At 39.0% G+C, this 27,462-nt stretch overlaps 1 protein-coding gene across 3 annotated transcripts in view; it reads left to right on the forward strand.

Moving 5' to 3' along the window:
- Nucleotides 1-2,520: 2,520 nt before the first annotated feature.
- The window catches only part of LOC111161702 (secretogranin III), a 35,883-nt gene continuing 10,941 nt past the window's right edge, over nucleotides 2,521-27,462 (forward strand). Inside the window, exons 1-11 of one of the 3 annotated variants that reach the window (XM_022525551.1) lie at nucleotides 2,521-2,565; nucleotides 3,584-3,701; nucleotides 4,386-4,438; nucleotides 4,941-4,986; nucleotides 5,081-5,296; nucleotides 9,643-9,785; nucleotides 10,823-10,972; nucleotides 13,632-13,809; nucleotides 16,300-16,416; nucleotides 19,723-19,806; nucleotides 21,556-21,591. In XM_022525551.1, the coding sequence (XP_022381259.1) occupies nucleotides 2,560-2,565; nucleotides 3,584-3,701; nucleotides 4,386-4,438; nucleotides 4,941-4,986; nucleotides 5,081-5,296; nucleotides 9,643-9,785; nucleotides 10,823-10,972; nucleotides 13,632-13,809; nucleotides 16,300-16,416; nucleotides 19,723-19,806; nucleotides 21,556-21,591 (1,147 nt within the window). In that variant the 5' untranslated portion in view covers nucleotides 2,521-2,559. Of the gene's footprint in view, nucleotides 2,566-3,557; nucleotides 3,702-4,385; nucleotides 4,439-4,940; nucleotides 4,987-5,080; nucleotides 5,297-9,642; nucleotides 9,786-10,822; nucleotides 10,973-13,631; nucleotides 13,810-16,299; nucleotides 16,417-19,722; nucleotides 19,807-21,459; nucleotides 21,592-27,462 lie in introns of all 3 variants that reach the window. The other 2 variants (XM_022525541.1, XM_022525562.1) reach the window with 2 other exon arrangements.

Genomic DNA, 27,462 nt, shown 5'->3' on the forward strand with positions numbered 1-27,462 from the left:
TATTTTAATCTTTTTATTATTAAGAAAAGAGATATTTTCTCTTTGAAACCTTGCCTGACCATTCATGCCATTATTTGCACCCCACCTGAATTCTGCACATAAAAGAGAGGACCTATAACACACTTCTGTGCTTGTTTGTTTACTTATATTTAAATGAGGTCAATGTATAGGACATGAAAACTACTCAGTAAATAGTTGTATTTATTGTTGTCCTTTCTCTTTATTAGACTATAAGACTAGCAGTGGCCATCTTATTTGTCTTTATATACCCAGCAATTATCTCAATACCTGCTACATGTCAAGTGCTCCATAAATATTTCCTAATGAATAAATGAAACTTAGAATCACTCCATTTAGACCTATACTGTGTCCACCAGAAATATCCATAAGACTGAGGAATGTAAAGTAATTCATGCCTTACAGTTTACTCAGTGTTCTACAGCTCATCTGATCAGAAACATAACATATTCCTAGATTCAGTGTCCATTTAACACAGTCACCTTGAGTCCAAATGGCAGAAAAAGGTCAAACACATTTTTAAAAATTTTTGGCAAGCAATACAATGTACTAGTAGCCATCTCTTACCTTCATTCTACCCTGAGCCTCTCTCCCAACCACGAACTTATAACGAGGAGAGAGGTGAGTCAGAAACAAGACAAATAAAAGAATGAGGCTGGGGTGCCTGGGTGGCTCAGTGGGTTGGGTCGCTGCCTTCGGCTCAGGTCATGATCTCAGGGTCCTGGGATCGAGTCCCACATCGGGCTCTCTGCTCAGCAGGGAGCCTGCTTCCCTCTCTCTCTCTGCCTGCCTCTCTGTCTACTTGTGATCTCTGTCTGTCAAATAAATAAATAAAATCTTTAAAAAAAAAAAAAAAAGAATGAGGCTGAATGGATGATGGGGAGTGGAGGTACACACTTCTAGTTATGAAATGAATAAGTCACCAGGATGAAAGGCACAGCATAGGGAGTATAATCAATGGTAACTACACTTGTGGTGAGCATAGTGTAATATATAGAGTTGTCAAATTACTATGTTGTACACCTGAAACTAAGTTAAACTGTATGTCAACTATATTTTAATCTTAAAAATGAAGGTAATTATTTTAAAAATAGTGTGAGACTGAGAAATCAGGTAAGGAATAGAGTGCAGGATTGGCAAAAGGCTATATCACATAATATTCAGTAATGTTTCTTAAGTGCTGAAAACATTTCATGACTTATATTTTAGGCTATGTCAAAATAATCTTAGCATCACAAACTGAGGGTTGATGGGGGGAGGGGGGTTGGGAGAGGTGGGGTGGGGTTATGGACATTGGGGAGGGTATGTGCTATGGTGAGTGCTGTGAAGTGTGTAAACCTGGCGATTCACAGACCTGTACCCCTGGGGATAAAAATATATTATATGTTTATAAAAAATAAAATTAAAAAAAAAAAGAAATGGTTATTATGGGAAGTGATAGAACAGTTAACTAACCCTACAGTGGTCATCATTTCACAATTTATAAATGTATCAAATCCTGACAACACATACCTTAAATTTACAAAATGTTACATGACAATTATATTAAAATAAGCTGGAACAAAAAAAAAAAACAAAAACAAAACAAAAAAAATAATCTTAGCATCAAAATGACTTGATCAAAACATGTACCATTTGATCCCCACAATGACATTATGAAGGAAACAGAGACTGTCATCTTTTTTTAAAGATTTTTTTATTTATTTACATCGGAGAGAGAGAGAGCACAACCAGGGGGAGTGGCAGGCAGAGGAAGCAGAGCAGGCAGAGGGAGAAGCAGGTTCCCTACTGAGCAGGGAGCCCGATGCAGGACTTGATCCCAGGACCAAGAGATCATGACCTGAGTTGAAGGCAACCACTTAACTGGCTGAGCCACACAGGCGTCCCTCCTTTATCTCTGTTTTAAAGAAGAGGATCATGAGGAAATTTATCCTTTACCCAGCTGGGATCTTAAATTGTGACAATTTTTTTAATGCAGTATACCAGTATACTGGGATAATAATGCTGTGTTATCACTGCCAAGAAACAACTATTTGTTTTGAAATAGCTGTTAGATTGAAAGTACTCTTCAGATTCTAAAGGGAAGTATTTGAGTGACTTCCAAACTCAAAACCCTTTAGAACAAGGGAGATCTGTTTGTTAGTTAGTTTGTTTGTTTGTTTATAGGTACTCGAATGACTAACTTGCTCCTTGAAAAGCAAGGGTGCAGAAATCAAAGGCCTGATTGTGCTGAATCCTTCTATTTGGTCATTATTCAGATGGGTTCCCAGAATGCCACAGTACGAAGGAAAGGCTCCAAGCTCTGTTTAAAAATCAGAAACTGAAGAGCTTACTCAGCATCCTGCTGACATTACTGTTGCTTGTTTTCGTTATTTAAAAGTCTTTTGATAACTCCTTTTATGCAATAGTGTTAGACTTTGGGGAATATTCTCAGAATGTGGGAAGCACCTCCTGACCTAGTTAGGATCCCTTCTCTTCCAAGACTTCTGGAACAGCCAGACCCTTAGGCATAATTGAATCCTGGGGAAGAATTTTACGGAAATGCAGGTTTGTTTGTTTGTTTGTTTGTTTTGTGGTGCTGTTGGTGCTGAAGAGGGAGCTTTCCCCTTAGTGAGGAAGGGGGAGTTTCACAATGAAATTGACTCTTGATGCTTACTTATCCCAGACTGATGAGGACATCCACGCTTGGGGGAACAGGTAGTAATTTTTTTAGTTCTGCTTCAGCATCTAGGAGAGTGAGAATGTGTAGCAGCAATATATGTGAAAGAATATTCCTTGCATTTCCCAGTTCAAAAGACTGCATAGAATTAAGACAGAAATAAGAGCACTGAGGGACGAGGGACATTTTGTACGTCAACCCAAATCACAAAGGCATGACTTTTCTAAGGATGTAAGTATTATATCTACCTTTTGGTTAAAGGGGGTGGAGGAGAAAGAAGGGATTCTGGAACAGATATCCCAGAACTATCCCAAGACAGAAACCTTCATAAAAGGTTATCTAGCTCTCCTTGACAGGTGCAAGGGCAGGGAAGGCATTTGGTCCTTGAGGTAACATTTGGTTGGGACGTTACGACAATGACGTCCAAGTTTATAGCAATCCAGGTGACCCTGAGCGCAGGAGCACCCGAAAGGCTGCGGCACGGAAAACACGCTAGCCTGCCGGTCGCCCCTCCCCCACTTGCATTCTCGGGGGATTGGAGTAGCGTTGGAGTCGCTGATGCCATCCCTTACCGCCTCTGGCTCTCAGAGAGCATGCGCTTCCTTCCTTTCACTTCCTCTCAAGGAGGGAGAGAGAGTAAGGCTACGCCCTAGCCGACCCACGGCCGGCTTCGCGTCACAGGAACTTCAGCACCCACGGGGCGGACAGCGCTCTCCCCCACCTGAGGACCTGACTCTGGAGCGCCCGGAGCCTTCCTAATCCCTTTACTGAGTAGTGGCGCGGAGCTCCCCGGGCCGCTGGGTCCCTGCCACTCTTCCTCCCCTCACCCGCCCTCCTAGCTCTTCCTGTTTTTACTCCTCCTTTTCATTCATAACAAAAGCCACAGCTCTGGGAGTCCGGCGCCAGGCTGTTTCTGAAGCCAAGCGTGGAAGAATGGGGTTCCTTTGGACCGGCACTTGGATTCTGGTGTTGGTGCTCCAAAGCAGCCCAATTCAAGCTTTTCCCAAGCCGGGAGGCAGTCAAGGTACGTGGGCACTTTTCTTCCCACCTCTCTTTTATTTCGCCGCGAAGAGGTAAAGCTTGGCATAATCCCGGGAACTGTAAATCACCTTGCCTCTTTTCTGATCAGATCGTATCCGTACATATTGATAGAGAAATCAGTCCGAATTCAGAGACAAGACAGATGCCACCACCCCTACACATAATTTTTGAGTGATAGAGTAATAACATGGGTTGTTTTGAAATATCTTATTTTGAAACTGGGCGAGGGGGTGGTTTTTTCCGCCTTAAAAAGTGGCATTTTTCCCCCTAGTTGTCTTACAACTAGGATATTTTATTCATAATATGTGCAGCATATGATAAAAGAGCTTTTAATGTACCAGTAATGCCAATCCAAATTATACTCTATCTAGCTGGAAACAGCTGGTAAGAGAAGTGTTAGAACTAAATGTTAGATTTCTGGGCAGAAAAATAAAAGTGTAATTCTATTAACTCAGGAAGTGCACCAAAATAATAGGCAAGGCAACGTTGATAATCATTGTTACTGTATAATCTTGATTATCTTTGTTAATACATATTTTTGTTCACAGGCATCCAAAAACATTTCTCCTAATATTTGTTTTTCTTTTTTGGAGATTTTATGTAGTAAGATACATATTGTATCTTTCCACTGTACAATAAAATTTATATTTGTGTTTGGTTATTCTAGAAAAACCCCTACATAATAGAGAATTAAGTGCAGAAAGACCTTTGAATGAACAGGTAGGTCAAAAGTAAAATTATAAATGTTATTTCATTTTATTTAAGTTATATTTAATGTAATTAAGCTGTGACATTTTAGCCATTTTGAATTCACAAACTTCAGGAACTTAATAATAAATTGGCAGAAATTAAGATGGAAAATATGTTTTGGGAAATTGTACATCTTAACAGTTACATACATAGAATTCTGTATAATACATAGAACTGACTGTATAATAACCCAGTAAATCCAATATCACATCCACTCTATTTTAAGGCTGTTTAATTTATCAGATTTATCTTTCACCAATATTACAGGAGCAGGGAATTAATATTTGCAGACCATCTGCCCTTTCTTTTATCTCATTTAATCCTCATGGCAATGCTTTGAAATAGAAATTATTATCTACATTTTACAAATAAGAAAATGAAATCCCACAGAGATTAAGTTATTTAGCTGTCATATTTGGTAAATGCTGGAGCAATGATTTAAAACCAGGTCTATCTCCAATTTACTTCCCAGATTGCTGAAGCAGAAGCAGACAAGATTAAAAAAACATACCCTCCAGGTAAAAAGAAATTATGGTGATATAATTTAAATAACGTAGGTTATGAAAATCTTAACTAAAATGGATGTGTTGGGTTTGGGGGCTTTTCTTCCAGAAAACAAGCCAGGTGAAAGCAATTATTCCTTTGTTGATAACTTGAACCTGCTAAAGGCAATAACAGAAAAGGAAAAAACTGAGAAAGAAAAACAATCCATTAGAAGCTCCCCATATGATAATAAATTAAATGTGGAAGACGCTGATTCAACCAAGAATCGAAGACTGATTGATGATTATGATTCTACTAAGAGTGGACTGAATCATAAATTTCAAGGTAAATGAGGAAATAAAACTTTTGATTCCTATTTTCTCTAACTTGGAGTCTCCCCATTGTGGGTTAAGAGAAAGTCCTATGTTTTAAAAATAGCCTTTTTATTTTCATAGTCCTTTATTAGTTAGGATCAAAATTAATTTTTTGTGTGAGGCCTCAGCTTCACAGAAGCCCAAATTTTATTTTCTCATTTTAAGTTTCCTTTACTGGTTTTTTGAAAACAATTTAAATCTGCTGTCTATATTTTATGAAATCAAATTCATTTTAACATTCCAATTTACTTTAACTATTAGTACAAAGAAAATATCATAATTCTCAAATAATTACATCAATAAAATGCTCCTTACAAAAGCTGAAATAGCCATTACTTTCTTTTCAGTGGTCTTTTCCTAGTCATATCTTTCTCCCTAGGTCATTCTAACCTTTCCATGGCCCTAATTATCATCTATAGCCTGATGTCTCATAACACTAGCCCACACTTCTCCTTCTCTGAAATATATATATATTACCTATATATACAATAGTTTTGTTCTCTATCCTCGATCACCGCCATCCTTGTCTAAAATCTAATCATGTCTCACTTGAACTACAGCAAAATCTTCTAATGGATCTTCCAGCATTCACTCTGCCCTTCTCTAACTCAGAGCAGCCAGAGTGATCTTTTCAACACACAAGTACAATCTTGTCACTCTTGCATAAAACGCGTTAGTAGATTCTTATTTGTGTCGGGATAAAAACCCAAATCCTTAATGTGGCTTCCATAGTCCTGGAAGGACAGATTCCTGTGTTCATCCAGCACACATGATCTAATAGAAACCTGTTCCTTTCGTTCATAACACTTAATGTAATTTGTAATTTTATACTCCTAAGTGTGACCACCTATGATTTGTCTTTCTCCTTAACTAAACTGGAAATGTCACTAGAAGAGAAACATTGTATATCCAGTGTCTGAATCCTTATGAATTCACTGCATGAATAGATGAATGAAGGAATGAGTGAGCAAATAACATAATACTCCAGGGAGTACATGAACTATTGTATCTGAGCATGGAGGAGGAGAGTGTGTTTTCTGTGCTGAGGACCACTGCTTAAAAGTGACTACAAATTTTCTTTAATATTCTTATTTTGCTCCATGGCCACAAGAGAATTATCCTGGCTATCTCTGCCAGAAAACAACTACCAACTAAATATTACTTTCATTGGATATCACAGCCTGAGGAAAATTCAGAAGTGTGTTCTATATGAATGGGGTAGGGAAGATGGTTTATATTTTGAAATATTTCATATTGTATACTACTCACAGAAATGTGTTTCTCTTGAATTCTACTTTTTAACCTAAAATATTTGGACTAGAAATAAATAGGCACTGGGTATACTTTGATTGAACAGACCATTTAATTTCATAAAATTAAAAAAAATAGTCTAATGTTTGTTTGACTACCTTTTTTTTTTTTTTGTCAAACTTGTTGTATGTGCAGGCAGAGTTATAGATCTGTTTGTGTCTGACCACTAACTTGAGCAACTTATTTTTAAATTGTTTAACGTTTTATTACCATCCCAAATGGGTTCAGAATTCTCTAGAACCCTGATGGCTCTAGATTTACCTAGGAGTCATTTCAAATCCACTTGAGACTACAGAGGAGACTTTTGGAGATAATGGTCTATGAGTGAATGACTGTTCTCCTCTTAGACCTTGGAAATCCTGGAACCAGCTGGGTTTGTGACGACCAAGTTAACTGGAACCTCAGAGGCATGCAGACTTACATCCCAGAAGGAGTAAAAAAGTGAGGGGGCAAAACTTCTGCAGGATACTGTTACACCTTTATGAAACCTCCAGATGGGCTTGTAGGGCCCGTCGGGTGTCCTTTTCTATGTTTGCCACAGTATATGTAATTCAGGATTTTTCCAAGTTTCTTTTATGAAGTAGTGCTTTGGGGTTCCTGTGTGCATTCACCAAACAAATATTCATTAAGCAATTACTATGTTTCAGACTATGAGCTAGACCAAAAGCTGTGTGTAATTAGGTATCATGCTTAAACTATTTATCAATCTGTTTCCAGTTCTGGCCCATATGAAGACTTTAATAAAAATATGTGTTGGACAAATGAATGTCAGGTGCCGTACATAGATGCCAAGGGTTCAAAAAATAACAGGGCAGATGAAGACTTGGAAGATGGTCTTTTACATCCACTTAGAATGTTGTAGCTGCTTAAAAAAAGTTATGGATGTTGAACTCATGTTTGGTTTCCCTCTGAGGGTATATGTAGGAGGGTAAAATACGCTTTCATGAGCAGTAGAGAAGTCACTCTGAGTAATTCTCTCCATTTTAGAGAAGCCAGGTAAAATCAGTGAAGGTGAGGAGCAATGCCCAAGTGCTCAACGATTAACACCATCTAGCAAAGGTCTGCTAGGGAAGTCTGAGCTCCTGGCTCAAGAGCAGGCAGCAGTGCAGCAGAGCAGAGAGGCTGTTTCTGCTGAGAATTGCTTATGTTTTCCCTGTTATGAAGTAAATGAACTGAAAAACAGTCATCCCAGTTATTTTCCAGCTCCAGCAAGCAGCCAGTGCTCTTCCTTTTTTTTCAGATCCTGAGGGATTAAGTGGGAAGGGAAATACATTTTTCCACCTCTGCATAGACCTTGGGTAGTTTCTGCTCCACATGCTCCCGAGAGTCTGTCTTGCAACCCACAAATGGAAGAATCAGACCTAAATAACAATGAGTCTCTGCTCCTGAAAAACATGGACAAAGAACCCAATTTTCAGTCAGTCAGGAGGGAAATCGGTTGTATGGTTTTTTTTCTTAGGGTGTCTTCTGTTTATTAGTCACTCTGATACACAGGGAGTCCCAGAGCTCATAGCTAATGGCTTGGTCAACAGCTCAGCAATAATATACTGTCAGGAAGCTTCTAGTCCTCCATGTATAATCATTCTATTCAGTTTCCTAAGCTTTTCTTCAAACAACAAGAAAATATTCAGCCCAAGACGGCATATCCCTTCAGCTGTATGGACTCTGAAAGGAAGGTTGGGAGAGAAATTTCTTGTTTGAATCCTCAAAGTCATGGAAGAAAAAGGACAGAATAAAAACAGAAATATGAGGCTCTTCTTTCTTTGAGTAAATATGATCAGAATTATTTAGGCAGAATTTGACCAGAGATTCAATTTCCATTTTCTCTAGAAGATAATCACAGTTGGTACAAATCTACTACATATAATAATTTTTTAGCTTTCACATGATACTGCACACCAGCTTTCATAGAGTACTTTGCAGTTTAAGAGGTACATTTACATCTTATTCTATCTGAGCTTCATAATAAGCCCATGAAACAGATAATCCTACGATCTCCCTTTACAGTGATCCAAGGAAATATAGATAACAAGTGGTATGGTGTGCTAAAATGCTGATCTGCCAATCAGAGGTGACAGGAAGAGTTAAGTGCCTTGTAAACTTGCACATACTAATATATTGCTCGATGTGCTCTCAGTTAGAAAAGACCAGCTGTTTCCTGAGAGTTGTCTTGGACATGGTGCTGTGTTTCCTTGCCACGAACACGACTGTGCCTTTCCCTCAGGATGGGCTCTTGTTTCCTCTGAAGTAGTGCTGCCAAATGTATTCCCAGGAAAGCCAATGAAACATATTTGCAAGCATCTCTGCAGAGATTTACATAGATTTACATACTGCTTTGCACAAATCGGTTGTCTCATTTTAAAAGATTAAATATCAGACACATAAAATAAGTTCCCTGTTCTCTAGAGAAAGGGGCTTATCACATTAAGCTGTCTTCCGTAAAGGAGTTCAGACACACATTCATTTAGAAGTAAATATTTATCCCAGGTAAGTCATCAAATCTTCAGCACACCCTCTCTGATTCCGAGTGTGAGGCAGGTTCCCCCACCCTCAGGCCAGGAACTTGCCAGTGGAAGAAATACACGTGCAGATATTACCATTCTACTCTTTGTATGGAAATGGAATATCAAATTACATAGTATATAGAAGGATGTTTTGGACAATATGGCATGCTACATAAATATGGCCCACTGTAAAATTTAAAAATACAACCTTGTTTGTATTATTAGTGAGAATGAAAAATGGAGACGCTTTTTGTGTTGTCCTCAGATCTTCTTTTCACTTAAAATCACATAAGAAGCTTTCAGAATTTCCATTGCCACCTTGGCATCTCACCTAGAAGTAAAATTTTATTTCTAACCAAGGGCTCATGTGGACCAAACAACACCATGAATGCATCCCAATCATACCGGAGTGTACAAGAGCAAGGTACGATTGTAAGTGTCACACAATCCATGAACTAGGCTTATGATAGCTATGATGTGGAATTGTGGTTATGCCCTCTAGATGATCCAGACGGCCTTCATCAACTAGATGGAACTCCTTTAACTGCTGAAGACATCGTCCAGAAAATTGCTACCAGGATTTATGAGGAAAATGACAGAGGAGTATTTGATAAGATTGTTTCTAAACTGCTGAATCTTGGCCTCGTAAGTCCTGCATGCGAATAAACCCATTTCTTAGTACAGTTTGGAATTTGCTAAGAAGCCAAGCTACATGGTCCAAGTTGTAGCCGAATGTTTCTAATATCTCTACTTTATATTAAGCACGATAGGTTGTGAGGACAAATAAGACAACAATCTTCTAGGAACTTATAGTCTACCAGAGGAACTACACAAATATACACATGCCCACCACGCAGGCTGCATCAGAACCGTAAAAGCAGTCCAGCATGCCAGAGGATGGGTTATGTGCAGTTGGACAATAAGGAAGAGCTTCAGAGAAGGAGGTGTTTGAAGTCAGCTTAAAGGATGGTTAGGATTTAATGAACAGCAGTAAAAGATATGTGAGTTGTGACAAGGGACTAACAGGAGCAAAGACAAGCAACATTTGGGAAACTCTAAGCAATTTAATTAGGTCATCCCTCAGCCTGATTCCCAGACCTTGTACAGCTCTGTCAGGCCATAGCAGGGGGCTAAATTTGTCTGTTTCAGAGGCTACCTGCTATGACCTGCTGCTGAGGGTTGAGAAAAAATGCTTGAGGGGCACCTGCGTCGCTCCGATGGTTGAGCGTCTGCCTTTGGCTCAGGTCATGATCCCAGTCCATGTTCAAGTCCCATGTTGGGTTCCCAGCTCAGCAAGGAGCCTGCTTCACCCTCTCGCCCTCTGCTCGTGCTCTCTCTCACTATCTCTCTCAATTAAATTTATAAAATATTTTAAAAAGAGAAGAGAGAGAGAGAGAGAGAGAGAAAATAACCCTCAAGGTGTTTCTCAAAATAAATGTTCCATGGATTCCCAAAGACAGGCCTGATTATTTGTACAGCCCAAAGGCACTGTTTCCCAGGAGGGCTGGGGCAGTCACTAGAATGGCCAGCAACTAATAGAGGCATAAACAAAGGTTATCTAGAAAGAGGGACCACAAGATTCTCTTATCTACTAAAAAATGTACTTGACTAGAGTTTAGTCTAGATTTTTCAATCACAAGTATTAGAATAGCAGTTATATATGTTTTCACTCTTTATAACAGATCACAGAAAGCCAGGCACACACACTAGAAGATGAAGTAGCAGAGGTTTTACAGAAATTGATCTCAAAGGAAGCCAACACTTATGAGGAGGAACCCAATAAACCGACAAGCGTGACTGAAAGTCAGGCTGGAAAAATACCAGAGAAAGTGGTATGTATATGTGACTTCATATGCATGTTATGAGTGTGTGCATATGCATGTGCATGGATGTGCATCTGTGTGTACTAGTATTTGTATATAATTAATACACTCTGTATATAATTAATATCTTACTTGATGCCAAAGAAGATTTGGGATATGTGACACGTTGAACCCACTTAAAATATATACTCATGAAACACCAGTAAGTTAAAAGATATAAATCAACTCTCAGTTGGAAATGAAGATATGGGTTATATTATATTACACAGTAAAGGTTACATCTTCTACTCCCCAGTAAATTAACCCATAATGTTAGGTGGAAATGTCATAACCATTCCATATAACAACTGCTTGTATAATGTCAGTGGACTGGAACCAAATATTTCACAGCTCTTTCAGTATACAACTTCTGCTCACAGAATGTCATCATCTGCCTCCAGAACCCAAAAAAAGAAACTCGGGTTGATTTGATCCTCTGCCACACCAGCCTGTGTTCCCAGAGCTAGTTCCCTGAAGCTGCCTCTCTGTTATATCCTGAGCCCTTCCACCTGTTCCTTCCTCTTCGCATTGGTTCAGAGGCCTGCAACCATCCTTTACTTGGACTAGTCATTCCCCATTCCTTCCCCTTCCCGGCTCTATGCCTCTTCACCTTTTCTTTGGCATCGCCACGCTACTAAAATCTTCCTCCCACTTTGAATTCCCTATAAAACTCTAGACGGAGCTGACCACAGAGGGATATAAGAAAATATCAAACTCTTCACCTCTCCTTTACTTCTCCACCAGAGCACCCAGACCCCATGGCTCCTCATCCCCTCCAACGCTGTATCCCAAATACAAGGGAAAAGAGTATATAGGCCCATCGTCCTGTTTTAGAGGAGGCTAGAAAACAGAAACTGGGTCTGGGTTTTTCTTTTACTAGATAGCATAACAGCTCCCTTTTGGTCTCCCTACTTCCTATCTCCACCAGCTTCCATTTTTTTAAAACAGATTTTTTTTTAAAGATTTTATTTATTTATTTGACAGACAGAGATCACAAGTATGCAGAGAGGCAGACAGAGAGAGAGAAGGGGAAGCAGGCTCCCTGCTGAGTAGAGAGTCTGATGCGGGCCTTGATCCCAAGACCCTGGGATCATGACCTGAGCCGAAGGCAGAGGCTTAACCTACTGAGCCACCCAGGCGCCCCTAAAACAGATTTTAAAGATCTACCCATAACATTCTTGATTTATCAAAGAATCCATGACATTCACTCAAGCTAACCATCTGAACTGAAAGTGACATAACTATTGTATTTTCCTGATCTTTCACTCCCATTTTGTACTCCTTATTCACCCATCTCTAAAACACCCATATGCTTGGACCTGTTCACTGTCATCTAAATGCATTAATGCAAATGAAATATTCATTCAGTACATATTTATCGAGGTACCAATTATGAACCAAGCACTGGGGATGTAATGCTCATTTAAAAAGATAGAATCCTTGCTCTCATGAAGCTTAAGGTTTAATGGAAAAAGTAGATGGTTTTCTTCACAAATAGTCATGTATTTTAACTACAACTGTCTTAAGTGCTTTAGGGAGAGAAACATGGTTAAAAAGGAACCTGTACTGGACTTGGGCTCAGGGAAGTGACTTAAGCCAAAACTGAAGGCTGAATGGGAGTTAACTTGTGGATATGAGAGGTAGAATGTAGTGAAGAATGTGTGGAGTATCCAAGTAGCTGCTACAAGGGCAAGGTGGCTGACAAACAGAGAGAGCAGTGAGAGATGAGCCTGGGGATGTGGACCCAAGGCAGACCAGGCAAGACTGTGGAATCTGATCTTTATTGTAGGACCATTGGGAAAACACTGGATGATTTTAAGCAAAGGAGTTACATGATCATATTTTTTAAAAGATAACTCTGGCTACAACACAGAAAATGCAGTGTTGGGAATAGATTAGAAATAGTTGATGTACCAGTTAGAAAGTAAGACATGAAAGTATCTGGACTAGAGCCAGGTAATGGAAAAAAAGAGAAATGTACAAATTTGGGATAGATTTTGAAAGTAGGGCTAACAAGGCTACTGATGGATTAGATGAAGAAAATGAAGAGGAAGAGACAAGAAAGGCTCTTAAATTTCTGTCTAGTCCACTGAATGGAAAATGGATCATTAACTAAGATGCAAAACACTGGAAATGGATCAGGTCTGGGAGAAAGAGTCCCATGTACCTTTCCAGATAGCCCTTAAAATTTCCCTGAGCAGTCCCCATGGTATGACTGTTCTGATGGCATTGGATATTCTGACAGGCTTTCCTGTATCCTGTCATCAAGTCTATGACTTCAAAGCTCCCCTCCTTGGTAAAAGGTATTTTTATGAGGAGACACTCATGAGAACTGACAGAGGGGGAACTTGGCCAGGTAGGAACCTAGAAATTCCCTGTCTATTCTCCAGGAGCAGGAGCCAGGGTTCTCAGGTGAAGCATATGTCTCTTAGCCCCAGTGACCTTTCCATGTGGCTAGATGCCCACATGCCTGGAAAAGGGTTTGATCCTGTGGGAGCTTGCAAAGGAGGAGGTATTCCCACACTTCACATTCAAGGACACCAAAGAGGAAAGAATCAAGATGGAGCGTAATTAGTTCTAACAAAATGTTTATTTTTTATTGATCTCCCCCCCCCTCCCCGCAATGGAGACTCCAATGGCAACAATTCAAGATGGTTTTACTAATGGACAAAATGATGAAACAGTATCTAATACCTTAACCTTGACAAATGGCTTGGAAAGGAGAACTAAAATCTACAATGAAGACAACTTTGAGGAACTCCAATATTTCCCAAACTTCTATGCACTACTGAAAAGTATTGATTCAGGTAAACACTGTGTTTTCTGACCATGTGGAATAGAAACAGTAATTCCAGGAAGTGTGTGGGTGGGGTTTTTTCTTCCTGTTTTCAGCTAAATGCAGTCTTCAATGACATATATTATGGCCTCGGGGAAAAGAGTTCACATCAATTTTTTCAAAAGAAGAATACTAGTTATGAAAACATTTAGGAAAGGATAATCAGGAAAGGTGGAGTTTCTGGATAATTCAATCTTCTTGTTAACAGAGGGTTCACTTATTTGTTCAAAAAACAGTCACTGGACATGTGCCGTGTTTGGGATGCTGAGGTAAGTAAGCCCTGTGCAGATGAGGAGAGAAATCAATGTCACTGCCTGACTTGCTCAGCCTCAAATCTTATTGCAAATCTTTTTTTTTTTTTTTTTTAAGCTGTATTCATTTTCCTCTCTTGGTGGGAACAGTGTGTGTAACATAATTTAATCCTTTTAAAAATAATTCAGATTTTTGCTTTTTAGACATTTTCAGCTTCAGTCTTGAAATGAGATCAAATGAACTTAACATTGGACCACAGCAGGTCAGGAGCCCAAAACACACTTGGCAAATGATTTGTTTTTTTAAAAACAAAGTCCTCAATGTGTCTTTTCTTACATGTACATCAGAATAGGTTAGCTGAAGATTTCAATTCATGTTTAGTTTTGATTAATCTTCAAGGAAGATAATAATGAGCAAATTTTCTATTGTTATTATTGTTCGGACAGGTGATCTGCACTGCTTTATGGCTTTTCCTGTCTCTGTTCAAAGATTCAGCCCTGGATTGAACATTTGTAATAAATATTTCCCCAAGAAGTGACCTTAGAGTGAGCTTTCATTTCTGGAGAACATCTATTGTCCTTCAATTCCAGACACTGGCCAGATGGCACCATCCCCTTTGCTGGTGCCTACAGGGCTGGTACATCTTGAGGGTCCATTCTCAGCCATCTTGCCCCATTGGATGGCAAATGCCCAGCTCAGAACCTTTGTCATCTTGGTGAGTCACTTCTTGTCAGGGAAGAACATTAGCATGACACCAGATAACTTTACAGATGTGACCTTGAACAAACTGTGACAGCTGAAGTTATTTACCATCACTTTTCCAGGATCTCTTCCCCATTTCTTCTCTCACACTTCTTCTCTCCCAACTTTGGAACTTTCATGGTATTTGAAAGATTCTACTGTATGGAATGCTTTTATTTTACTTATCTTTCAATTTCCTTGACCCCCACCCATTCTTAATTTCCTTTTTTTTTTTAATAGAATTTTAATTTAAATCCTTACACTAAGGTCTTTGACAATACCCATCTTTCTCACCCAAAGTCTGAACCAACTGAGAAATAATAAAATGGGTAGAAAACCAAAATATTTCTGACAACTGATAAAGTCTGGGTTGTCAGGGTTGTAGAATGCAGCTTAGTGTGAGATCCAACAATAGGCCTGCTCACACCCTGTCCTCAGTCTAGTTCTTGGAATAGCCAATAACAAGGATCCTTGGATTCTACAGAGCAGGTACTTGTCTCAGATCTTTGCCTTCCACTGTTCCAGGGGAGGAAAAAGAAGAAAGATTCTAAATCCCTATCAGTCAAAAAATAAAGACTATTAGCCATTGCCTACCAACCCCATCTATAGCAAGGATGAAAAGATGGTGGGGGAAAGGCCAGGAGTATTTAGAAGACAGCCTTCATGGCAGCCAAGAGAATAGGGAAAATGGGCTCTCCTCTAGCACCTTTCTTCAAAAAACAGAAATAAAATTTTTTTAAGTTTTAGAATATATATATATATATATAATGACTATGGAATTATAAACTATTGTCTTCCATCAAGATGTAGAACAGTATGTCAAATTATGAAGAGTTTCCAAGAAAGTGGTTACCTACAGGGAAGAGGAGTTGGGGGGTGGGTAGGAAGAAAATGTTATTTTCACTACTATTTACTTCTGTACTGTCAGAATATTTTTACTACATGCATATATTCTTTCAAGTAAAATAAAGTTTAGAAAGCAATATATACTACTATTAATATTAAAAGATCAACCCTATATTATAAAAAATAAAGATACATATGTGTTTTTATTTTCAAATATTATTTGACTAATGAAAACAGGTCATTCTTGCCCTCAAAAACATACAGCCTGAATAAAGAAAAATTGTTGGGTCACAAATTTTCTAACTTTGTTTTTGAGTTCCTATTACCTCAAGTTGTAAACTGCCTCTTTATCATCTATTCTATTAATAAAGTATTTTAGATTAAAGTAAATCTTTTTGGAGAAGTTATAATTGATTGCCCGTTTCTGGAAAAGTTCAGTATGCCTGTACATTATCCTGTATTCTGAATCAAATCTTAGTCTTTCTGTAAATTAAATATATGTGGTTTCAGCTATAAGTGTAGGGAGAAATATTTCAATAAGATGCCTACTTCATAAACTGACACTGAAAGAGGAAGCTATATTCCACTAGTTTTTTTTTAATTATTTTGTTCTTTTATATAGAAAAAGAGGCAAAAGAGAAAGAAACACTGATTACTATCATGAAGACATTGATTGACTTTGTGAAGATGATGGTAAAGTATGGCACAATATCTCCAGAAGAAGGTGTTTCCTATCTTGGTGAGAGTCTTATCTGTTTTGTTTTCACTGTAACAGTTTTCATTGTCCAAAGTGAATTAGGGATTTAGCAATAATTATGTCACAAACCTGATCATTTATACCAAAATAGCCTGAAACATCTGAGTAACCGGAATTGACCAGCTTGATAATGCACAGAAATAAAATTAACCAGAAATTTTCAACTCTTTATAGATACGGCTTGAGTGCAAACATTTCACATTTATTACATTTTGTCTTATTAACATTTTCCAAATATCTCCATGGAGACAATTTTATTAAAATTCACCCCCTCCTTTTGTTTTTTTCAATTGTGTTTGCATAGTCAGGACTAAAATAGTTGATTTTAAGCAGTGAGGTCTGCGTGTGGTAGGAAGGAAAGAGACCGGGACTGAGCTGCAGAAGTGATGCTCCCTGGTCTGGCTCTGCCAAAGACCAACTTGGTCCCATGGGATGTCCCAAGCACTCACCTTGCTTGACCTTAATTTCTGCATCTGTAAAATAAAGGACTGTGTGATCAGTGATAGGGCTGGCGAACTACAGCCATGGAACCAAATCTGACCCATTGCCTATTTTTGTATATCACACAACTAAGAATTGCTTTTATACTTTTAAAAGGTTGAAAAAAAATGCAAAGAAGAATTGTATTTTGTGACACAAGAGAAGTATATACAATTCATGTGGCAGTGCCCATACATGAGGCTTTATTGGCACACAGACACACTCGTTTGTTTCGACGCTGTGTCTAGCCCCTTCTGTGCCACAATGGCAGAATTGAGTCATTCCAACACAGACCACAGATGGTCCACAAAGTATTTACTACCTGGCCCTTTACCAAAAAAGTTAGCTGAACTTTGATTCCTTGAACTTTGTAATAAGCTTGAACGTTCTCTGTGCATGTGGGTTGTTTAAAGAAAAAAAAAAGCCTTTGGTTTTCCTGCTTGGTTTAGTTAATCAACAAATACCATTTATCTCTGATGTCCTTTGAGCAAGATGACCTCATGACCCCTTACTCTGATCTCTAAGAGAGGAGGAAGAATTAGAAGAGAAAAATCTTGGGGCACATGGGTGGCTCAGCGGGTTAAGCCTCTGACTTCGGCTCAGGTCACGATCTCAGGGTCCTGGGATCAAGCCTTGCATGGGGCTCTCTGCTCAGCAGGGAGCCTGCTTCCCCCTCTCTGCCTACTTGTGATCTCTTTCTCTGTCAAATAAATAAAATCTTTAAAAAAAAAAGAAGTAGAGAAAAATCTCATAGGATAGAATGATCCAGAATTACTCTCTATGAACTCCATTATTTTCCACATGAAAATAATTTTGTGGTTTTGTCCTGATTGTGAAGGAGCATATTTATTTTTAAAAAATCAGTGAATGCAAAATGATGTTAAAATGAAGTAAAAAGGGGCAACTGGGTGGCTCAGTCAGTTAAGTGTCTGCCTTCGGCTCAGGTCATCCTCCCAGGGTCCTGGGATCCAGTCCCGCATGGGGCTCTCTGTTCAGTTGGGAGCCTGCTTCTCCATCTGCCTGCTGCTCCCCCTGCTTGTGCTAGCTCTCTCTTTCTCTCTGACAAATAAATGAATAAATAAAGTCTTTTAAAAAAAAAGAGAAGAAGAAGAAAAGGTAAAAAAATCACTCATAGTACTGGCACCCAGGTGACATTCTGGTTTATATCCTTCCAGATGATTGTCTGTGTTTGCACACATATATACCATGGTTCTTTCTTTCTTTGTTTTATCTTGTTTAACAAAAAAATAGGCTCATATTATACATAATCCTTTGAGGCCTACTTTACTCAGTATGATCAAAGGCATTGTTTCAGATCAATCACTATTTCATACCAATACCCTGTGACTCAAATTCCACACTTGTCGTTTACCCAATGGAAATAGACTAGAAATGCCACAAGTCTTAGGGGCAAGGTAGGTATTTCCACTCCTGTTCATAGCTGTGCTATCCAGTATAGTAGTGGAAAGGGAATTCATTTCCTCATGTAACTGAGGAGTCCAGGGGCAGGGGGTCTGACGTTGGGTTTGTAAAGTCCCCCAGTAGTGTGAGGAATCTATCCCTCCCCTTGTCCCTGCACTGACTTTCCATGTGTTGATTCATTCCAGAGAAGCTGTCCTGTTATAGGAAAAAGATGGCTGGTAACCTCTACCCTCACAGCACAGCAAACCTGGCAGGAAAAGATTGTCTTTCCCTGTGGTCCTAGCATTGAATCTCATGGTCCTGGCTTGCATCGGGCTCATCTTCGAACCAATCACTCAGCCCAGGGCAGTCGAGACCCTGAGGAACCAGGCCTGGATTATTAGCCCCGCCCAAGCCAAATGTGCTGAGAATGAGAATGGTCTTTTTTTTCCCCCTTTTTTTAAGATTTTTATTTATTTATTTGACACAGAGAGAGAGAGAGAGCAAGAGCAGGAACACAGCAGGGGGAGTAGAAGAGGGAGGAGGTTTCCCATGGAGCAGGGAGCCTGATGCGGGGCTCGATCTCAGGACACTGATCAGATCACGACCTGAGCCGAAGGCAGACCCTTAACGACTGAGCCACCCAGGCGCCCCTGGTCTGGGTTTTTTGTTTTTTGTTTTTTAAGATTTTATTTATTTATTTGACAGAGAGAGATCACAAGTAGGCAGAGAGGCAGGCAGAGAGAGAGAGAGAGAGGGAGAAGCAGGCTTCCTGCTGAGCAGTGCGGGACTCAATCCCAAGACCCCAAGATCATGACCCGAGCCGAAGGCAGCGGCTTAACCCACTGAGCCACCTAGGCGACCCTGGTCTGGGTTTTCTAAAGGAAAATTAAGGTGTAGTTATCACAGGTGTCCATTAAAGGCTTCAATCCCAGACATGTTCTAGCAGTGGCCCCAGAGACGGGAAGAGACTTCTGCAATTAACTGAGTAGGACGCTGAGTTAAGGATCCCGAATAATACAAAATAATAGATTCCTAGAAATAAGATCCATGCCAAACATCTTAACCACAGTGTTAATATTGTGGAATGGCTTTATGATCTGTCTGGTGAGGTTTAAACAGTTTTAGTAGAAGTTTGATATCATCTTTCAGGAAATAAAATTATATTTCTTTTTTTTTTTTTAAGATTTTATTTATTTATTTGACAGAGAGAGATCACAAGTAGGCAGAGCAACAGGCAGAGAGAGAGAGAGGGAAGCAGTCTCCCCACTATGCAGAGAGCCCGATGCGGGACTCGATCCCAGGACCCTGAGATCATGACCTGAACCGAAGGCAGCAGCCTAACCCACTGAGCCACCCAGGCGCCCCTAAAATTATATTTCTTATTCTTTCCCTTCTTCCCTCCAGAAAACTTGGATGAAACTATTGCTCTTCAGACCAAGAACAAGCTAGAAAAAAATGTTACTGACAATAAAAGCAAACTTTTCCCAGGTATGATTTATTTCACTATGTTTCTACCTTTAGCACAATCATCCTTCATGTAAATAATGATTTCAATAAACATTGATCAACAATTATAGATTTCAGAACTTTTAAAGTCTGAAATCCAAGCATAGGATTAAGTAGCTATAAATTTTGCTATTCTGTGGCTGGTCTCCGCATAGATATCTGATCCCAAGGAGCACTGAAAAGAAAAGCAGGTCTTCCCTGAAGATTCTTAACAGGAGGCTGGTGGGATAGGGGGGTAACTGTATATCACAAAACTGAGTCATTCTTCCTGAAATTCCCCTTCAGGCATTTTTTTTCTCTCCCAAGATCACCATTTCTCCAGAACACTCTCTCTGATCATCTGTCTACTCTGCTGTGCCTCCACTGGTTCTCCCCTCCCAAGACTTCCTCTCTCCTCTGAGAAAGTCTGTGCCCCTAGGTAGTGTGATTTACCCCCTCCTCTTGGTTTTTCTCCTCCTGCATCTCCACCCATCACACCCTGGAACCGAGTGGTACAAAGGAGCCTGCTCTGAGGGAGGCAGGAGGAACAAAAAGAGAAAAGATCACACGTTCTTAGGTGTCCCTGTCACAGAAGTTATGTACATACATTTGATGGAATATTATGCGGCTTTTTAAAATGATGTTTCCAAGTAGTTTCTTATACCCTGGAAACATCTATCATGATGTCAACGACAAAAGCAAGGAACAAAATTGTACTGCAACTATGAAAAGAAATTACACATCAAAAAATATATACAGACCACAGCACTAGAAGCAGATGTTTTCATAATGATGTAACAACTGACTTCTTTCTTCTTTCCTCTTTTTTTCTATAGTAATAACCCTTTTATTGAAAAAACAAACCTTATGGTTAGGCTGCTTGACATTTCCTATTTTATTTACAACAGGGATGCATTACAACGTTTTCAAGTGGTTAGCTACTACAAGGTGTGTGACATTTTTAATTCAATAGAAGACTGCTAGAAGGAAATAGATTTTTTTCCCCACTCTTGTCCCCTCACTTTTTTTTCCAAGTATAACTGATACAGAAGTTAGTTATTTTTAAGTGGCAAGTGAACAGCTTCCATTCTGACAGCAAGGGTTCAGTTCTCTTCTTTGTATTAGGGAGGCCAGGGATAAGGGAATATGAAGAAAGAGGCAGAAGGAAGTCTTGTCAGAGCCCCAGATTCTTAGGTGCTACTCCAAATTATAGTGTTCTTCAACAGTACAACATCATGGAGAGATTAAACAACTAAAGAGTTACTTTACTTTGGAATGAAGATTCAGATTTACTTTGGGATCTGGCATGTCTTACTTGATTGCCTACATTGATTATAGTAAGGAAAATAGTCTATGCTCTAATGACACAGTAGCAGAAGGGAAAGAACACTAAACCAAAACCTGGAAAGGTGAGGCTTTACCCCGGCTCTTTTGCTCACTCAGTGCTCATCTCTTCCTATTCTGGGCCTCAGTTTCCTCTTCTGTGAAAGGGTGGGTGGAAGAGGAAGTTGGACAAGATAATCACTAAGGTCCCTTTCAGCTCGAAAAATGATCTGACCTTAAACAGTACCTTTACAATAAAGTTTATTTCTACATTATGAATTAATTAATAGATAGGAAATAGGGTGATAACAACAGTGCACAATCTGATTACAGCACCATCAGAAAAGAGTCATGAAGAAACAGATAGCACCAAGGAAGAAGCAGCTAAGATGGAAAAAGAATATGGAACATTGAAAGATTCCACGAAAGATGATAACCCAAGAGGAAAGACAGATGAGCCAAAAGGTATGGAATTAACAGCTCTAAGTTGGCAATGAAATTGGAGGAGCAAAAATTGTCATGACACCCAGGCTGATCAAAAATGCAAGCCCCAACTAAATCAGCACCATCTGTATAGAAAAGATTCAGCACATGGTATCTTTACTAGAATAACAATGTTTTTTAATGGTCTTGAGTCTCCTAGAATGGCAAATTGGTTCTGTCTTCTGATGGTCTTTACTGTCCAATGGACTTTTGTACTTGGAGAGGAATACTTATGACCATTTGTGCATCATTTAAGGTCTAATTTATAATTTATTAAACACTTTTTTTGACATAATTAACATTCCTCTAAATAATCATATGCTACTTATTCAAGAAAGTCATCAATATTTATGGATTTAACAGAGCATATTCCCTTAATCATCTATAGTGATTGAAATGAGACGAGCAGTCTTAAGGACCTGATTAAAAATCACAAATCCGGGGCACCTGGGTGGCTCAGTGGGTTAAAGCCTCTGCCCTCGGCTCAGGTCATGATCCCAGGGTCCTGGGATCGAGCCCCGCATCAGACTCTCTGTTCAGCAGGGAGCCTGCTTCCTCCTCTCTCTCTCTGCCTGCCTCTCTGCCTACTTGTAATCTCTGTCAAATAAAATAAATAAAATCTTTTAAAAAAATAAATAAAAAATAAAAAAATAAAGATCACAAATCCAATATATCAAATTTCCTTATAACTTGAATACCTTAAAATGCACAAAAGCACACATTAAACTAGCCCAATAATTACAAAACTTATGTTTTTATCCTTATTCTTAAACATTCCTGTGGTCCAATTTCTACTGTGCCTTAGAGGGTCTATGTGATATAAAATTTACTTTTTCCTAGGATTTTAGAGATTTTACTGCAAATATTGAAGAAAAGACTCTGTGGGGGGTGAGGGGGGAGTTGGGGGGGGGGGAAAGAAAAAAGAAAAAGGCCCTATGAGCATGCAAGTTCTAAGTTGCTAACCCTTCGATTTCAGGTCAGGATGTGGGATCTGGTTGCACAGTCCAGTGCTTCAAAACCCTTTTATGCTGTGGGCTAGTTACATCATGGAAAATGTACCTAGCCCTCAGATAGATATTCTTCTTCTGAAACTCAGTGTCTTAACTCGAAGCTGTGAACAGATGGCTTAACCTACCTTATTTTTCTGTCATTATGGTATATTTGACCCTTATGGTATAATTAGAATGTTACCTATATCTTATCAGTGTCTTATTAGTAGGGTCATCCGGAGGTTTTATTCCATAGAAACTGGGGGAGTGGGTTAGTGCTCTTTCTCTCGGGGGCAGAGGAGGTGTGACATTCAGCTTATCTATCATCTGAAGAGACACCACTGGGCTCTCTTGTCATTACTTATTATGTATAATCCTTAGTGTCAATGAACGGATGGGCTTGGCTTTTCCTTTCTGGACGATATGATACCACGAAAGCTGATCGCATTCATGGTATAGCTCTTACTTTTGAAGGGACTGCTTGGCCTACTCACAGGTTCCTAGTCTCTTCTGTTCGTACAGACAGAAACAAGTTCACATTCCTACTTGATAATAGATCCTGCTTAACAGAGTCTGTATATTAAATTGAAAAGAAGCAAACCAATTATGTATTTAATATCTTCTAACATCTTAACAGCAAAAACAATTACAAACTACCTTCCATTTATATCACAACTACCTTTGTTAAGACTTAATATCAACCTTTTCCATTTATGTAGGATGTTCTCCTCCATGATGATGATGATGATGTTGATGATAATGAAGATGATTTTATGCTTGAATTGGTGTAGCTTGGGAGCAGGAGCCCCTGATCCTCCTTTATCCTTTTAACACTGTGCCTGGTAGTTTTTGTTTGTTTTTTATGTTCCAAGGTTTTATTTAAATTCTAGTTAGTTAACATATAGTGCAATATTGGTTTCAGGAGCAGAATTCAGTGATTCATCACTTACATACAACGCTCAGGGCTCATTTGCAACCAGTGTGCCCGGTAGTTTTTAAAGGATCTTTGCTCTCTAGCAACAAAAGGATATTCTTGACTCACTGAACTTTCTCATCCCAAGACCTAAAATCAATTCCTCTTCAAATAGTTCTAGTTCTTTTCTGTAGAAAATATAGAGACCTGAACCTGGCTTCAATGGTTCAAATGAGTAGTAATATAGACCAAAAGTACTACTTCTAGTTCAATTATCGGGACTTTCTTGAGACAGGAAAAGTAATTTTTTTCTTAATATATCAAGTTCATGTTGATTTTTCCAATCTTGTAAAGCTTTATATTATTGTATTTTTTCCCTCTAGCATAGACTTCATAGACCATCACATTTTTCTCCTACATCAAAATAACTGACATATCAACACTAATCTTTTGATGTAGTAACCTATGTTGAGAAAGATTATGATGTTGCATCTGGGCTCAGGAGGAAAGAACTTGGGAATGATTAATTGATAATGTTTGTCATGGGCATAAAGAAGGGAGAATTGGTAATATACATGTCATGTTTGCTGACTTTGTAGACCAACCAGTCACACTGCCTTGACTTCGTTAGGTCTACTCCGGATGAGTAGTAAACTCTTCTGAATGTTTTTTCTTCTTTTTTTTTTTTCAGCATATAGTAAAATATAGATAACATAAAAATGATCACATTAACCATTTTTAAGGATATATTTCTGTAGCATTAAGTCTACTCATATTATTTGTGACCATTGCTACCATCCATTTCCAGAACTCTTTTCATCCTGGAAAACTGAAACCCTATACTCATTAAATAAAACTCTCCATTCTGGGGTGCCTGGGTAGCTCAGTCATTAAGCTCCTGTCTTCGGCTCAGGTCATGATCCCGGAGTCCTGGGACCGAGCCTCACATTGGGCTCCCTGCTTAGTAGGGAGTCTACTTCTCCCTCTCCCACCCTCCTTGCCTGTGTTCCCTCTCTTGCTGTGTCTCTGTCAAATAAATAAATAAAATCTTTAAAAACAAAACAAAACAAAATAAAAAACCTCCATTCCTCTCCCTCTTCAGCCCCTGGCAACCACCGTTCTACATTCTGTCTCTGTGAATCTGCCTATTCTAGATACCTCAAATAAGTGAATCATATAATATATGACTGGCTTACTTCACTTAATATCCTCAAGGTTTATCTATGTTGTAGCATGTGTTGGAATTTCCTTCCTTTTTAGGGCTGCATAATATTCCATTGCATTTATATACCAAATATTTTTTATCTCCCCATTTGTCTATGGATACTTAGGTTGCTTCCACCTCTTGGCTCTTATAAATAATGCTGCTATCAATATGCATGTACAAGTATCTCCTCAAGACCCTGCACTCAATTTGGGGGCAAATATTCTAAGATCATATGTTAATTCTGCTTTTAATTTTTTAAGGAACCACCATACTGCTTTCCATAGTAGCAGCGCGTTTTTACATCCCCCGCCAAAGTGTGCAAGGGTTTCAAATTCTCCACATCCTCATTAATACTAATAGATGTCAGGTGGAAGAGGAGTGGTAAACTTTTAAAAGATAGCTAACCAGGAAAAGAGTGGTCCTGTGGCCTGAGATACAAAGCCAGGAACTGGGCAGCACAGACCACTGCTGTTCACCCCCACAGAAAACCAGTATGCCCAGGTCATCTCCTCTGGGAGCAACCCATGTGTGATGATTGTATTTCCCAAAGACAGTAAGCCATCATCTAAGACCTTTGACTTGTAGGGACAGCATGCTCTGTGCTTAAGACAATACCTTCTATCACCACTATCCAAATATCCATGGGAATGGATGCTGCCAGGTGTCTTTGCTTATTTTAGGAAAATGTTGTGTAAAAAAGGAATATGAAGGAGTTGATTCTTGGTAGCCTACTATCCTGTTTAGAATGTGAGTGTTTAGAGACTAAGGATGAGGTTAGATTTCTTTTCTCATTAGGAATTCCATCAGATACTATTAGGGAGAGAAGAAAGTAAAACTCCATGCCTGTAGTGTTACTGTTTGTAATGGCTTGCCTGAAATATTAGGAGGAGTGTAAGGATTTGGGACTAAAATTATTTCCTTCTCCATTATTTGGAGATTTAATTTACTCATGCTACCCCTGACTCCTTTTACTCTGACATAAGGAAAACTAATTTTAGTACAATTTAGAAAACTCCAACCTCAGCATGAGCCAAGGGCCAGGATTTCTTGAAAAGTATGTCATCCCCAAAGGGCATATTGTGTCATATACCTTTGTATTGACAATTGCTTTGCTTTGCTTTGTATAAAGCCCACTGAGACAACACATATTGTCTCTGGACAGAGAAATAAAAGCATCCATGTGGGTAAAAGCAGGATTTACTGGGTTTCCTGAGACATTTATCCAGCTATAAATAAGCATTTATTCTGATGACATGGCTGGCATTAGGTTCAGGAAGCAGACCTCTAGAAGTGATATAAGAAGTAACGCTTACCACCAAGGACTCAAGTGAGCTTCGAAATGATTTGAGAATGATTCTTAACCCATATGCAGCCCAGTGTAACACAAGCTACATATGTATGCACATAGCTCCCTGACTGATGAGTCAAGAGTGCGTACAATAGAGAGGTTGGAAGACAGTACAGGGCAGAGCAAAGAATGAGGTAATGGTCCAGCTAAAACCACTTAAATATAATTATAAGCAGAACACATTGTCAGACATATCTGTAAAGAGTCTGTTTTGGTCTGGCAATGTGGCGTGATGGCCCCCATCAAACCACAGCAAATACTATCAACCATGCCAAGCATATGCTGGATCGTCTGAGGAATAGCGATAATAACGGGAATAGGAAGAACAACAATACCCTGAATTTATATCGCCCTTAGTCTTACAGAGCATGTTTCCATGGCTCTCTTTTTAGGTTTAATGTTAAACCAAAAGATCTGATTTAATTACCAATGATGAAAAATGGCACATCCACCTTTGAATATAGTTCAGTTAGACTATTTGAACTCTCTATCCTACAGAGACTCATATTAAGAATAATCTTTTAGGGGAGCCTGGGTGGCTCAGTTGTTAAACGTCTGCCCTTTGGCTGGGGTCATGATTCCAGGGTCCTGGGATTGAGCCCTCATCAGGCTCCCTGCTCAGCGGGGAGTCTGCTTCCCCCTCTCCCATTTCCCCTGCTTGTGTTCCTTCTCTCTCTGTCTCTCTGTCAAGTAAACAAATAAAATCTTTTTTTAAAAAATAGAATAATCTTTTAAAATACTGATTTCTTATTGGTATAGTCATTTGAATGACTCAGTAATTCTTAAATTTAGGGATATGCCAATGAAATCAAATTTATTCTGATTTCAACTGTATTTATAAAGTTACCTAATTTTTCAAGTAAGTTGCTCTCTGGAGACTAAAGAAAACGACTTTAAACCTTTATTCCATGATCTCAATGTGGGTCTATTTGCCAGTTTGATGTTTACTCATTCACTTTTGCTCTATGAGTCACTGAAAATCTTTTTTTTTTTTTAACTGTCCAAGGGATAAGATAAGCATTATCATAACTCATTCCAAAGCTATCCTCTGTCAAATTTATGGCCAGATAATGGATATAGGTGAAAAAAGTGATCTCTAAGACACCTTTCACAGAAATATTCTATCATTCCCTTATCTTCCTTACAGAAACCAGAAAAGAAAAGGTAGCCTGTCATAATTAATAAATTGGCTAACTCATGAGGATGCTGTTATTTTTAAAGCAACACAAGAGGAGAAAAATCTGTGCCTTTATTCAAGCCCCAAGTCATTCTGCTAAGAATGTCCAAAAATAGTAAGTCCAGTCTTCTCCCCTGTGAGTCAGCAAGTATGCCAGGAGCTAAGCATGGGCACAGGAGACCTCCCATCAACAGAGATTTTTCGAGGATAGCAAAGGAG

Source organism: Enhydra lutris, unplaced genomic scaffold, assembly GCF_002288905.1.
Source record: "Enhydra lutris kenyoni isolate GAN:26980312 unplaced genomic scaffold, ASM228890v2 scaffoldscaffold4, whole genome shotgun sequence".
Lineage (NCBI taxonomy): Eukaryota > Metazoa > Chordata > Mammalia > Carnivora > Mustelidae > Enhydra > Enhydra lutris.